Consider the following 13,775-nt stretch of genomic DNA (forward strand, 5'->3'; position numbering starts at 1 on the left):
CCCAGAGTCGGTCACGACTGGGCCTAATGGCCAGGGGTCCCTTTACCTTTAAGTGGGAAACTGCTTGGACTCATGCTTTCTAGGCACAAGACATGCGGAAGTGTGGCCCAGCCCTTCTTCCCTGCAGATGACCTTGTTATGCCATTGATGTTCAGAGACAGGGCCAGGGGCACATTCCTGCTGCTCAGTCATCATTTGATGCCCCCTTCATGCAAGGAATGCCCAAAGTAGGATAGTAAAGTATCATAGATTAGCTCTTTCGTTACAGTGCTGCCTTAAATTTAAATGTACTAGAAAACGTGCACCCTCTGCTAAATTCTGTGAAACATTTTCTTGTAGGTAAGGGTAACCAGATGAATCATTTTCTTTTTCTGTCTTTAGGTTATTCATATTATATTCCAGTACTTGAAGATGTTGCGAAAACATGGACCTGTAGAAAGGTGATTTTTTTAAAAAAAGAAGTGCTAGAACCAAAAAAAAGCTAGACACACTATACCTGGGGTAGGCAACCTAAGGTCCAGGGGCTGGATGCGGCCCAATCGCCTTCTAAATCCGGCCCATGGACGGTCCAGGAATCAGCGTGTTTTTGCATGAGTAGAATGTGTCCTTTTATTTAAAAAAGCATCTCTGGGTTATTTGTGGGGTCTGCCTGGTGTTTTTAGATGAGTAGAATGTGTGCTTTTATTTAAAATGCACCTCTGGGTTATTTGTGGAGCATAGGAATTCGTTCATATATTTTTATCAAAATATAGTCTAGCCCCCCACAGTGGACTGGCCCACGGCTGAAAAAGATTGCTGACCCCTGCACTATACTAATCAGCAAAACTTACTAGGCTTATGAAATAAAGGGAAAATGGTTATTCTGTTTCTGAGAATCAACAAATAATTATTATCCAATATATAATATGCTGAAGACAACTCAGAAAACCATTATTAATAACAATACAACCACACAAAATCACTCTGGGTCAATCCACTCTGGGCCTGTTGCTTCATATGCATAATATTATACATTTGAAAATAAATATTTGCATAACCTCCTAGACCAATATATAGGTGAATGCAATTTTTCTTAGATTTTATCAGGGCTTCACTGCCACTACAATCAGTATGAATAGATCCTTTGTATATACAACTGAAAAAAGCTTAAACGTTTGTATGTACGGAAATTGCATGCATGTAGAATCTGTTCAGATAGTAGACTTGAACATGTATAGATCAGGGGGAACACAATTCTATTCCCCAATATGCATCCAATCTTTGCAAACACATATGTGCAGCAGGTCTTAACCAATGTGGTCTGGTAGTCCCATTTCAACAGTACGAATACTTAATGCAGAATAAATACCTTCTGCATGATATCTTACTTAGAAATTCAGTTTGATTATTTTCTTGAGAGTTAAGGATTAATATGGACTCAACTTGTTCCCTCACAGAATATGGAAAGACATTCAGAAGATTGAAGGCAATGAATTTTGCTTTCAGGAACAGGTATTATCTATTCAATTTTCCAGTATTTTCTTGCATCTATACTAATACTGATATTTTCAATATGTGACTAGTTTTGCATACTGGTGTTCACACATCCCAAACCTCTCCTGTTTCAGGACTGCTCTCTAAGAGAAATCCTAACATTGTGATGATTTCCAAATCATATTTTGCTCATTCCCCAGGTTGATCCACTTGAATATGTAGAAAATATTTCTGAATATATGCACATATTTCGAAAGGAGGACTTTCTGATAGGAGACCAGCTACTGATTGAATATAATGCTGAAGTAAGTAATCTCCATCTGTCTTTAGGAGGAAAGCTGTTATGTAGAAGTCACTTTGAAATTCCCTCATAGGAGTTAAAAAATGTGTTGGTAACTAGAACATTTCCAGATCTTTTTCCAGTGGAGAAATACTTGTTATCAAACGTTTGAATTGTGTACTTCCCTGCCCAGAAGTTAGGAATGACTAGTTGAAAACAAACTGATACGTTCTATTATGTTTATAGGTCATTGCTGATGCCCTTAACCATCTCATCCCTCAAAAGGCAAACTTCGTTTTCTTTTCTCCTTACCATGAGGGGAAATGTCCCTTGAAGGAGAAATGGTTTGGGACACAATACAGCGCAACAGGTAAAACAATGTAAAGTTTCTGCGATTTAAAACATGCCTCTGAAGCTTTTCAAGCAAGTTGACAGCTAAGGATTTTCACAACAAGAACATGATGTAGCTCAGCAGAAGAGCATCTGCTTTTTGTATGCAGAAGCTTTCTGGTTCACTCCCTGCTTTTCCAGAACTGTAAGCATCTCCTGTCTGAAACCCTGGAGAGCAGCTTTTGGTCAGCATGGACAATACTGAACTAGATGACCAATGCTCTGACTCAGTATAAGTAGTTGTATTAGGTGGTAGCGCTGCTCTGGTTCGCCAGAAGCGGCTTAGTCATGCTGGCCACATGACCCAGAAGCTCCCTCGGCCAATGAAGCGAGATGAGCGCCGCAACCCCAGAGTCGGTCACGACTGGACCTAATGGTCAGGGGTCCCCTTACCTTTACCTTTATTATTACCTTCAGCACCAGAGATCAGATGCCTCAGAATACCAGTTCCTGGGGTGTCATGAGTACTATTCCACTCATGTCCTGCTTGTGAGCTTCCCATAATAATCTGGTTGGCCACTGTAACAACAGAATGTTGGACAAGGCAAGCCTTTGATCTGATTCGATAGGTTTCTTCTCATGTTCTTTTAGGTGCCTAAAGCTTGTGTCCGCTTGCAGAATTATGACAGTCTGAATTTAGAATTCAGTGCAGCATCCTGGCTGTTGAACCAGGTTAACGCTTGGCTTGGATTTACATTTTGTGATAGCAGAATAATTCCATTTTATGTCATATCCACAGAAATCGATGCATACTGGAGCACATTGTGGGACACTGATTTCATGCTGCATCCAGATTTACACCTACCGGAAGAAAATCAATTTATAGGTAAGCAGTGCAAGACGAGGATCCCATTCCAACTGCATATCCTGCCTGAAGACAGTCTCGCAATTGCCTGCGTTGAGAACAAGCTTTCCATGAATACAGTTGTACGCAGAGGACTCTTTCCAGACCTTACCCTGAGTACATTTTGGTTGACGTGTCAGTACACTGTCACCTAATCCTGCGTTTTCAGCCATGTTCATCAAGTCATTAGTTGTAGCCTCAATAATGGACTTGTATGGACTTCCATAGGGACACGGGTGGCGCTGTGGGTTAAACCGCAGAGCCTAGGACTTGCCGATCAGAAGGTTGGCAGTTCAAATCCCTGCGACAGGGTGAGCTCCCATTGCTCTGTCCTGCTCCTGCCAACCTAGCAGTTTGAAAGCACGTCAAAGTGCAAGTAGATAAATAGGTACCACTCTGGCGGGAAGGTAAACGGTGTTTCCGTGAGCTGCTCTGGTTCACCAGAAGTGGCTTAGCCATGCTGGCCACATGACCTGGAAGCTGTACGCCGGCTCCCTCGGCCAATAAAGCGAGATGAGCACCACAACCCCAGAGTCGGTCACGACTGGACCTAATGGTCAGAGGTCCCTTTACCTTTACCTATGGACTTCCATGGATCAGTCACAGCTGAAAGAACTCATATCACCAAAGGTCTGTCCAAACACAATACATTTCAAATTCACACCTTTGGCTAAGGGTCATTGAGTGCATGCTTGTAGGAGCAGTTGTTGTGGCGATGCAGAGCTGCCCTCCAGCATTGCTGCAGGATGGTGGTAAGGTTGGCGATGCAAGGATGCTCCATCAGAGTCATTCAGAAGTCTCCCTGCTTGAAGATTGTCCTCCACAGGTTGGAGAATAATGAGAACAGTGACAGAAGGTGGAACTGACACGGTGGTTCTCGCTGCCTCCCTCATGTCTTTATTTAACTTCCAATGCTCATGAACAAAAGCACAAAAGCCAGATACTTATTGTTACAAGTGTGGATCAGTGCTTTATGTCTCTGAACATCTTCAAAGGCAGATGTAGCAAGCACATATGCAGCAGCAACATAAGAAACTACCTTTACATCCAAGTGTTATGGATGAACGGTGTTCAAATTTAGCAATCTGTTATTTTATCTCCCATGCTAGCTACAGATTTCACTGTGAAGAAATCAACCGAGCACAAAACAGAATATCCACACAAAATATTGGATACCAAACAAGGTTGTCTGTGGTACAAGAAAGACAATAAATTTAGTGTCCCGAAAGGTAAAACTCAATATATTGCATTTATAAAATGGGTACAACCAAGGCGTGTGGCGCGCACACATTTACAAGTTTGGGAGAGGACTAGCTAAATATCGCTAGAAAACTTCAAATTTGTTTACTGTTAAATGCAATCAGCACTCTGGAGAGTTCTTATCATTCAAAGATTCTTACCAATGTACCCTTTGGGGAAACTGACAAGAAAGGGGTTTAAAAGGAGTGCTTCACAAGAAGCTAACAAAAAGTGAAGCTGAATTTGGTGTCTGTCCTCCTGCACAGTTGATGTGAGGTTAACTTGAGGATACACTTGCTAGTTGACCCAGGTCCAGCATACAGCTAACATGGTACACGAGGGTTCAGTTCTGGGGGTCCACTTGTAAACACAAAAATGCATAAATCCAGGAACTGCCCCCCACCTGCAAGATGGAGGTCTGCTTGCCCAGCTTTGGGAAGGAAACAGGAGGACTCAAGAGCCCTCACACCACCTCCTCAAAGCTAGGTAAGCTCCGATTGCAGCTTTGCGTGGTGGGGAGAGGGAAGGGATAAAGAAATTGTGAGGAGAATCTCCTATTTGTAGTTATCGCTTCCGCTCACAGAGTCTCTGAACTTTGGACCCTTTCAGTAGCCAAACATCTCTGCACCTTTCATAGGGATAGAGTAGCCCTCAGAACTGGCCCCTGCTTCATTCCTAAGGTAGCGTCCTGTTTTCACATCCAACCGGAATTGATATTTCCTACCTTCTGTCCAAATCCCTCTCACTCTCTAGAGGCAGCTCTGCACTCCCTTGTTGTCTGGCTGGACCTGAAGGTCTACATTGAGAGGGCAAAGGAGTTTAGGTCCATGGCCGCCTCCTGTGTCTCCTTTCTCCCTACCCCATTACCCAAATGTGTTGTCCTGCACACTGTCCAGTTGGAGACTGTCCAGTGGATGTACATTTAGAATAGTGCTAATCACCACTCATTACCAAAACTCGGTGCTGATAGAAATTGTGCCCAAAGGTGGCCACTGAAAAACAAAGAGGGTGTCATCAGCCTGCTCACTGGAGCACCAAAATCTGCAGGAATTGCTTTTTTTTTAAAGTACAACAGCCCAGAGGGGCAGAGGCAAAAAGTCTGAGGACTGTGTATTTCCCCCCCTCCTCCTGACTAAATCTCCTCGTTCATGAAATTTTGATTCTTCTGTTTTTCTCTGTTTCCCTTCTCCCTCCTGCCCAGCATTTATCTGTTTTTATCTGGTGACTCCAGTGATACAACAGTCTGCATTAAAGTAAGTAGTGATATATAATATATTACATTAATTTAAGTGGGAGATAGGAGGACATTTCTATTCAGATTACTTTCCATTTTTCCTAATTTGCTGTTGACTGGATTGTATAAAGTGGCAAGTCGATATTACGGTGTTCAACGTTTATTTGTCTGCTTTTCTAGACACAGGATGTAGTGGAAAGTATCTGTGGCTTCTGAACATGGCTGGATTTGACCCTTTTGCTTCATAACAGCTTGTAGTTCCTACTATGAGAAGGCATCATCTAAGGAACTCCCATTAGGCTCTCATTTCCACCTCTTACAATTAACTCTCATTTCACAGCAATGTCCTTAGCCTGAAAAAGTCAAAGACCAAAAATAAAGGAAAATAGAACAAGCCTCCTTTGACACTTTCTCCCTATTGTGATGAATAATGTACAGTAAGAAACTCTGAATACTGAAAAATATATTTAGGTGAAATATAATAATACAATAGTTTACATATAATACAATACAATACAATACAATAGGTGCTTTTTATAATAGTGGTACATTATAACATGCTATGGTTGATAGAGTGAGATTTTTTTGGTTTTGTGTGTGTGTGTGTGTGTGTGTGTGTGTGTGTGTGTGTTTATATTATTATTATTATTATTATTATTATTATTATTATTATTATTACTATTATTACTATTATTTGAATTTATATACTGCCCTATACCCGGAGGTCTCAGGGCAGTTAATGCATGAATATATTGTATAATCTTTACATATCTTTTAATAATTAAAAAAGAGCAACCGTCAAATGATGCCTTTTATGAAAATCCGCAAAAATTAATGGCATCTGCCTTTATATGATTGCTATCTTGATATTACAGTTATTTCAAGAACATGTAAAGAGGATTTTTCATTGTTCGAAACTTTATCCTTCCTAAGTGTGATAAGACTGTACTAACACCCACTTTCATGTGTAGCCTGTGAATTACTTGAACTCCTTTGAGTCCACTGTTTTAAACATTTCCGCTTATTCTTCTCCACCCAGTATGGTGCTTTTTGATACTTTTGTAAGCACACTTTCCCACAACCTTGCTGAACCAGCATATCAAGCAGATGTTGCTCAGATGGAATACAAAATCATAGCCAAAGAACATGGTCTGGTCATTCGAGTGAAAGGCTTTAACCATAAACTACCTGTGAGTAGTCCATATATTTTAGTCAATTTAATCTGTGTCGGCCCCAGTGAACATGTACATGGTAATGTCATCATCAAATTGGGCAGCTTAAATAAGGTGAAAGAATAAGGAGTCCTTCCTGTAGTCCTTATGGTATCATATCTATTCTATGCCTGAGGTTGAAGGATTATTTGTGATGTTGGTCCAGAGAGCCAGAACAGGGATGTTGTTAGTGTAGCATCTATCCAGCTGTGCTACAGTCTCCCTAACTAAGCTGGTGGGGGTCCTCTTAGATGTGGTGTTGGAGAACCCTTTCATTGTGGTGTTAGGGGGCTTCAGTATTCACGTCATGGCTGCCTCAAATGGGCCAGCTCAGGACTTCAGGGCCTCCATGACAGCCATGGGGCCTTTCTCAGTATATCAGTGGTCCCACACACATGCATGGATGCATCCTCGACCTGGTCTTTGCCACAGAACTGATTGGTAATACTCCACTGATTGGAGGGGGCATCACTGTACATCCATTGCCATTGGCCATCCATTCCCTCATGACATTTGAGCTGAATGTAGCTACTCCACTCTTCAGGACGGCGTACAGCTTCTAGCAATAAAGATTCATTCACTCCACTGTTCAAGGCTGGGAGATCCATTAAGAGGTTCTGCCCTCAGAGATGGATGAGATCTGATGGGTTCCTGGATGATCTGGGGAGTTTCTGTCTGACATGACTGGTCCTTCTGTTGAGGGTTTTGTCTGACTATAGAATGGTGAGATGCGCATAGCCAATGACACAACATGAGGTGTCTGTTAGGTTACAACTGTGTGCCCACTTACCTGAAGACAATCCCCACAGAACTAGCATGTCTTACTTCTGAGTAAACGTTCATGTACCACGTATCTCTTCATTTGGTCAAATTTTCCTTTTTTCTTTGCAGTTGCTCTTTCAACTGATCATTGATCACTTGTCTAACCTCAGTGTCTCGCCTTCAGCTTTCCAGATGATAATTGAACAGCTAAAAAAGACATATTTTAACAATCTCCTCAAAACAGATTCGCTGGCAAAGTGAGTGTCTGCAGGGAGACTACATGGAAAGGCTCAGTGGTAGAAAATCGGCTTTGCTAAAGAAACTTTCACATATAGCCAAGAATAAGTCTAAGATCAGATTGATATGAGCCTTGTGTTGATTTTCCACTTGCAAGAATCAAAATGATTGCCAAGCATTAAATGACTGCTCATGTCACCATTTTTTAAAGACCTCCTCAGCCTCGTGCAGGATCTCATGAGGAGTTGTGAGAAACAGGAAGGCTCTGCCTGCCTACCCTGCCACCCCAGAGCTGCAACACTGCCAGACACAGGTTCCTATGGCCATCTAACAAAGAAGGGAGTGATGAAAACATGTCCTTTAGCCATGGCAATTGGGGTTGATGGGACTTGGGAGACCTACTATATATGAAGGGCCACAGGTTCCTCATTGCTGTCTTGGGAGTGTGGGGAGGCTACACAGCAAAATTATCTCACCAATTCCTCTTGCATTTGTTATTTTGATATATTTTAATTAGCTGAGGCTGCATTTCCAATTATTCTGAGTGTTGCCATTTTAGGGGTACTAAAAGCCCAAGATGGTGAAAAAATAAATTAACGTACATTTACTGATGCATCTTACAGAGATCTTCGACTCTCGATTCTGGAGCATGGCAGGTGGTCTTTAGTAGAAAAATATCAAACTATTAGTAGTGGCATTACCATAGAAGATCTGCAAGCATTTGTGACAGCTTTCAAATCAAAACTGTGGGTAGAGGGACTTGTCCAAGGAAACTTTATGAGCAATGTGAGTATAGAGTTGGACAGCTGAAATTTGGGTTCTGCCTGCAATGGAAGCAAACAAAATAGACATAGTTGTTGAACACTAAATATGATTTCCATGAATGCAAAAATGCCTTGTTCCGTTTATATTGGGTACGTATTTGGAAAATAGCCCCATTCATTTCAATAATGTTTGATCTTTTATCCTTATGTCCTAGGAAGCAAAGGACTTTATGAATTATATTGCTGGGTGAGTATCCTGGTTTGATTCTTACTATTAAGAAATATGCATAGAGTTCTGATAGAGGGAAGATGCAATTGGTCAGGTTTCTTTATTTTGAACACACAGTTTATTATTAAATGAAAACTGCATTTTGATGAGCATTGCTGAATGCTATAAAATGTTTATTAACATCCTTCCTTGATTTTCCTCTTAATTTTTTAAAAGAATGAAATATATTGTCATGGTTTGGATGTAACAATAAACCACATTTTAGCATTACAAAGATGAGCTGCAGTGAACTTCAGGCTCTCAGACTTCTCCTTCTTCAGTGCAGCCATGAGAAGAAAATTGGAGGGTCCTGTTTTAGATTAACTACATCTAATTGTTACATCTCAAATGTAAGCAATGATTACTCTTAAATATAATTTGTTCAAACAAACCAACTTCTTAAAGTACAAAATGAAATTGGGCTTTTTTCAAAAAACCACAGTGATATTAACCACAGTTTGTCAGGTTTGGATCGCACAGGAAGTTGTGATTAATTTTTTTAAAAAGTGGAGGAGCAGAACTTTCACAGTCATGCTTGAGTCATTTGTCCTCAAATCATACAATACTTGCTACTCATTTAATATTGGTCATCCTAGTCCACTCCCACACATCTGCCAATACACATGCATCATACGTTCCTCTTACTAAGAAGTAGCCTCAGACATTTCTACACACATAAGTTGCACTCCACAAACAAACAAACAAACAAACAAACAAACAAACCTTGAACAGGGACACTCTTATTGCCATCCCATCAGGGTTGTGTCTCAACAGTGCTGGTCTCCAAACATCTATGTAACTCTTTGTAGTAGTCAAGCCTAGCTGTTGCCAGAGTATTGGTAATTTATATTTGGTGCAAGTTTGCTGAAGTTCAAGTAACTGTGTCCAGGTCAGGAGGAGATAAAGGTCAGGAGGCAAACACTGGCTATTCATGGGAGCAGTCTACCACTTCAGGGTACACCTAAGGCTAAGTACTGGTGTGTATCGTATAGGCAGAAAGTACAAGTGTGAATATAAACGTATCTGTGATGATTACTTCCTTCACAAATATGTTCATATGATGAAGATGAGAAACAGTGGCTCCTCTTTCATTTTGCCCATCTCTCTTTTCAGAAAATTACAGTTTGTTCCTCTCATACACCCATGCCCTATTCAGTTCCGGGTGATAGAACTGCCAAACACTCACATTCTGTGTAAAGTGAAATCCCTTCACGCAGGCGATCCAAACTCTGATGTGACGGTCTACTATCAGGTATTGTAGACTCGGACCTATTACAGTGCATCCTGAGTGCTACTACTGAGAAGTAAGCTCCATTGAGTTCCATGGGACTTACTCCCTCAGAAACTGTTAAAGGATTGCTGCCTTTATGTTGGGTTTTGTATTCATTAGGGATGGTGGGGAATCCTGACTGGGAAAAGGATCAGAAATTGCTGGTGTTTGCTTATTTGTCCTATGTCCAGAATGGAAACCAGTCCAGCAAATAGGATTGATATTCACTTTCATAATTGATTCCATTTTCTCCCGCATTATGTTTCCATTGCGTTTAAATGCTGCCATCATTTGCATATCTCATTTGGGGCCCTGTCTGAGCTGTGGAGTTCTGAAGTCCAGCCCTATTTGCTATTCTAAAACATAGGAGTGCCTAGCTAGACTTTGGGGTGGGGGGAGCAGCATATGGCCACCATGCTAATTTCAGGGATGTGGGAATACAAGGAGAATGGGGTAAGAAAAGGTGAGAGAGGGGGTGGCAGAAAAAGAAAAAATGGTAGAAAGGGAATGGGGTACCCCATCCATTTTTACTCTGGTCTCACCCACTACCAGGATGCAGCCCTGACCCCCACCCACTGAATGAATGCTCCCAAAGAATGCCCACCCTCTGACCTAGACAATTGCTATTTAACCCACATTCTCTTGCCTAAACTTAAAAGGCAAGAAAATTAAAGGAGATAGTTTATCCATTGAATTTCAACCCTATTCCTTTCAGATCAATATAAGGTGGGGATGATTAGTTGCCCCTTGCATAATTTCAGGAAGTGGGGCTGGCACTGTCAGGCACCTCTGCTCCTTCAAATTCTCACCCCACACCAAATTGTGTCCTAACAGGCATTCATGCCATAGAAAATCCATGGAGAATGTTCCAAGAAAGTAATTGTCAAGCTCTGTTTCTAGGAAACGTGGGTTTCTAGGAAAAGAGGCCCAGATACTAGACTGGAATTTTTCATTGAGGAGAATGTCATGACAAAGAAGCTTCTATGAAAAATAGATTGTCAGCCATGAGCAGCTGTCCCCCAGAATGCATTCAAAACCACACAGTTTGTGTGGGACAAAAGTCAAGTTCAGCTAGGTTGACTGGCAACTTTATGTGACAGGATTTCCTTAACAAAAACGGGTAGGTATGGTAAGGCTCCCTAAAGACAGGAAGTTAGAAAACTACTGATATTCTTCACTATTAAGTTTCACTGTGGCAACTCAGAGACTTGAATGGAGCTCTCAGGTTCATAGAGAAACAAAGACCCGTTAATGACTGTTTTATTCTCTCTCTCTCTCTCCCTCTCTCTCTTGCTTAAGACTGGTGCAAAGAATTTAAAAGACTACTCCCTCACAGAACTGCTTGTGGTAAGCTTTTCTTAATGTGTATCCTCAGGCTTTTGGTGTATCATTTGAAAAGTGTGAAATATAAATGCAACACAAACAGGGGTATCATTCTTATTGGTCATTGACGGACCTTGCCCACTGCAGATTGGAATGCCCATTTTCTTCTTCCCCAGAATGCTGTCCAGTTGCTGATTATGTAAACACAATGTCCAAGGTTCAGGAACAAGCTAATGTAACGTGCAGTTTGTTCAGTAGGTCTGTTGAATTAGCAACACGGCAATGGGAGTTTTCGTTTAGTGGCAAGAAAAGAGGGATGTAATGTAAGGAACCTAGTTGCATTTTATGTGTTCCAGTTCTCCAGAGTCTGGATCATCTCCTGTCCAGGTTTTACACTAAGTTCACAAACTCTAGAGACTAGATCTGGAGTCAGTTGCAAAATAATATTAATATTAATATTAATATTAATAATAGTAATACTGGTGTGGCGCTGTGGTTTAAACCACAGAGCCTAGGACTTGCCGATCAGAAGGTCGGCGGTTCGAATCCCGCGACGGGGTGAGCTCCCGTTGCTTGGTCCCAGCTCCTGCCAACCTAGCAGTTCGAAAGCATGCCAAAGTGCAAGTAGATAAATAGGTACCGCTCCTGCGGAAAGGTAAACGGCATTTCCGTGCACTGCTCTGGTTCGCCAGAAGCGGCTTAGTCATGCTGGCCACATGATCCGGAAGCTGTACGCCGGCTCCCTCGGCCAGTAAAGCGAGATGAGCGTTGCAACTGCAGAGTCGTTCACGACTGGACCTAATGGTCAGGGGTCCCTTTACCTTTACCTTTACCTTTCACTTTTCTCATGTTTAATGTGTATTAAGAGTTTGTTCTCAGTGAAGTGGTTTGTTCACCATCTTTTGTGGTTTGGACACCATCCTACATTATACCATGTAGATGTTTGCCACAATAACCCAAGCCCTGATGGGATCCAGGGTATGGCAGCCCCTACAACAGCTCCCCAGTTGAAGTCTTCCCTGCCTTCCATTTTCCTTTATTGTACTTCACTGGGCTGCAGCATCATATGGCTGCCAAAGAGGAGGCGTGGCATAAAATAATGTGTGAACTCCTTGATGATGGAATCATTTCTTTTTAAATGCACCCTAATATACTCTCAAATGATGAGTGTCAGCCAAGGTAAGTTTTCAATACCTGGTAACTTTTAAAAGCGGGGAGAAAAAGAGTCACGCGTGTTGAGGTTTATTGTTTATTGTATGTTGAATATTTGTTCCTTGGGTCAAAGAAAATATCCCTGCAAATATCATGTTCCGTTTCAGATGCATATGGAGGAGCCATGCTTTGACTTCTTGCGAACAAAGAATACGCTGGGGTGAGTTTGCCATCTGAAGAAAGGCTTTGCAGTAAATATCGTTTCATATACAAGAATTTCAGAGTACTTGATTTCTCTGACTTCTTCCTGCTGTTTAATAATAGATAGAAATATGGAATGTGTTTAAGTCAGGGGTCACCAAATTCTGTATTCTTGGAGGCCCCCTCATTCACCAGTCCAGACATGTCATAGGGAAGGGGGACAGTCAAAAATTCAAACCTCAGAGATGTTCAGGCTCTGTAATACAGCTGGTATCCCCTAACCCAGGGATGGTTAATGTAGTATCCAGCACATATTGTTGTACCCTAGCTTCCATCAGCCCCAGGGATAATGGGAGTTGTAGTCCAGCCCCAGGGAGTTAGAGATGACCCTATCATTCTATTATTCCAGCAATAAAGGTTTTACAGATATACACCATGTGTGCTTGTAAAGTCACTAATGAAGTGTAAATGAGCTTGCAAAAAAAGAAGCCCCAAATAAGAAAATCAGCAGTGGCCCTTTCCAAAATGCACATTAGGCAACAGTACAAGACTTGGATGATATTGCATCCAAAAGCTCTGTGAGTAATGTCCTAGTCATTATCAGAGTAAACCCACTGAAATTTATGGAATAAAGTTACTCTAAATATGAGTAATGCTGGATATCATCTTCCAATGGATGACTCTGAGAGCTAACCCTTTATTACATCTAATTCAAATCTGGTATTAAAGAAACAGTAGTGGCAGGAGGAAGTTAAATAAAGATGCTTCAGGGGCCAACTCCAGCCCATTCTAGGTTTTGTCTGCATGCGAAATTTCTCATGCTCCTATTACCAAGAACTAGGGACCAAAACCTTTGAAGTTCTGCCTCTCCAGCTGTTCAGCAATTTCAGTTTTGGTGCAGACACAATGCAAACACAAAATCCCCAAAACAGTTTAATACATGGTGTCGTGCTGTAGTCACAAATGTCACAACTGTTACGGTAAGGTGTACAGAATTAGCCCGAAAAAAGTACAACTCATGTAGTTAGAACAAATCTTGAAATGTGCCTTCCATTTAGGCAGCTGGCACATTGAAAGGCAGTAATGAAATCACTGGTTTAAAGCACTAATTCTAATGATGCAATCTG

At 41.5% G+C, this 13,775-nt stretch overlaps 1 protein-coding gene across 2 annotated transcripts in view; it reads left to right on the plus strand.

Moving 5' to 3' along the window:
• LOC308480755 (nardilysin-like) overlaps nt 1-13,775 on the plus strand; it is a 40,468-nt gene that overhangs the window by 18,643 nt on the left and 8,050 nt on the right. For both annotated transcript variants that reach the window (XR_013988271.1, XM_081012533.1), the window contains exons 13-26: nt 382-440; nt 1,437-1,491; nt 1,674-1,778; nt 2,000-2,123; nt 2,883-2,969; nt 4,097-4,216; nt 5,428-5,479; nt 6,500-6,650; nt 7,563-7,690; nt 8,294-8,456; nt 8,650-8,681; nt 9,816-9,954; nt 11,272-11,319; nt 12,615-12,667. Coding sequence is in view for 1 of the 2 variants with exons in the window: in XM_081012533.1 (XP_080868659.1) it covers nt 382-440; nt 1,437-1,491; nt 1,674-1,778; nt 2,000-2,123; nt 2,883-2,969; nt 4,097-4,216; nt 5,428-5,479; nt 6,500-6,650; nt 7,563-7,690; nt 8,294-8,456; nt 8,650-8,681; nt 9,816-9,954; nt 11,272-11,319; nt 12,615-12,667 (1,316 nt within the window). In the remaining variant the exon portion in view is untranslated. The remainder of the gene's footprint in view (nt 1-381; nt 441-1,436; nt 1,492-1,673; nt 1,779-1,999; nt 2,124-2,882; nt 2,970-4,096; nt 4,217-5,427; nt 5,480-6,499; nt 6,651-7,562; nt 7,691-8,293; nt 8,457-8,649; nt 8,682-9,815; nt 9,955-11,271; nt 11,320-12,614; nt 12,668-13,775) is intronic.

This window comes from Podarcis pityusensis (genome assembly GCF_964106645.2).
Source record: "Podarcis pityusensis genome assembly, chromosome: 7".
NCBI classification, from domain to species: Eukaryota; Metazoa; Chordata; class Lepidosauria; order Squamata; family Lacertidae; genus Podarcis; species Podarcis pityusensis.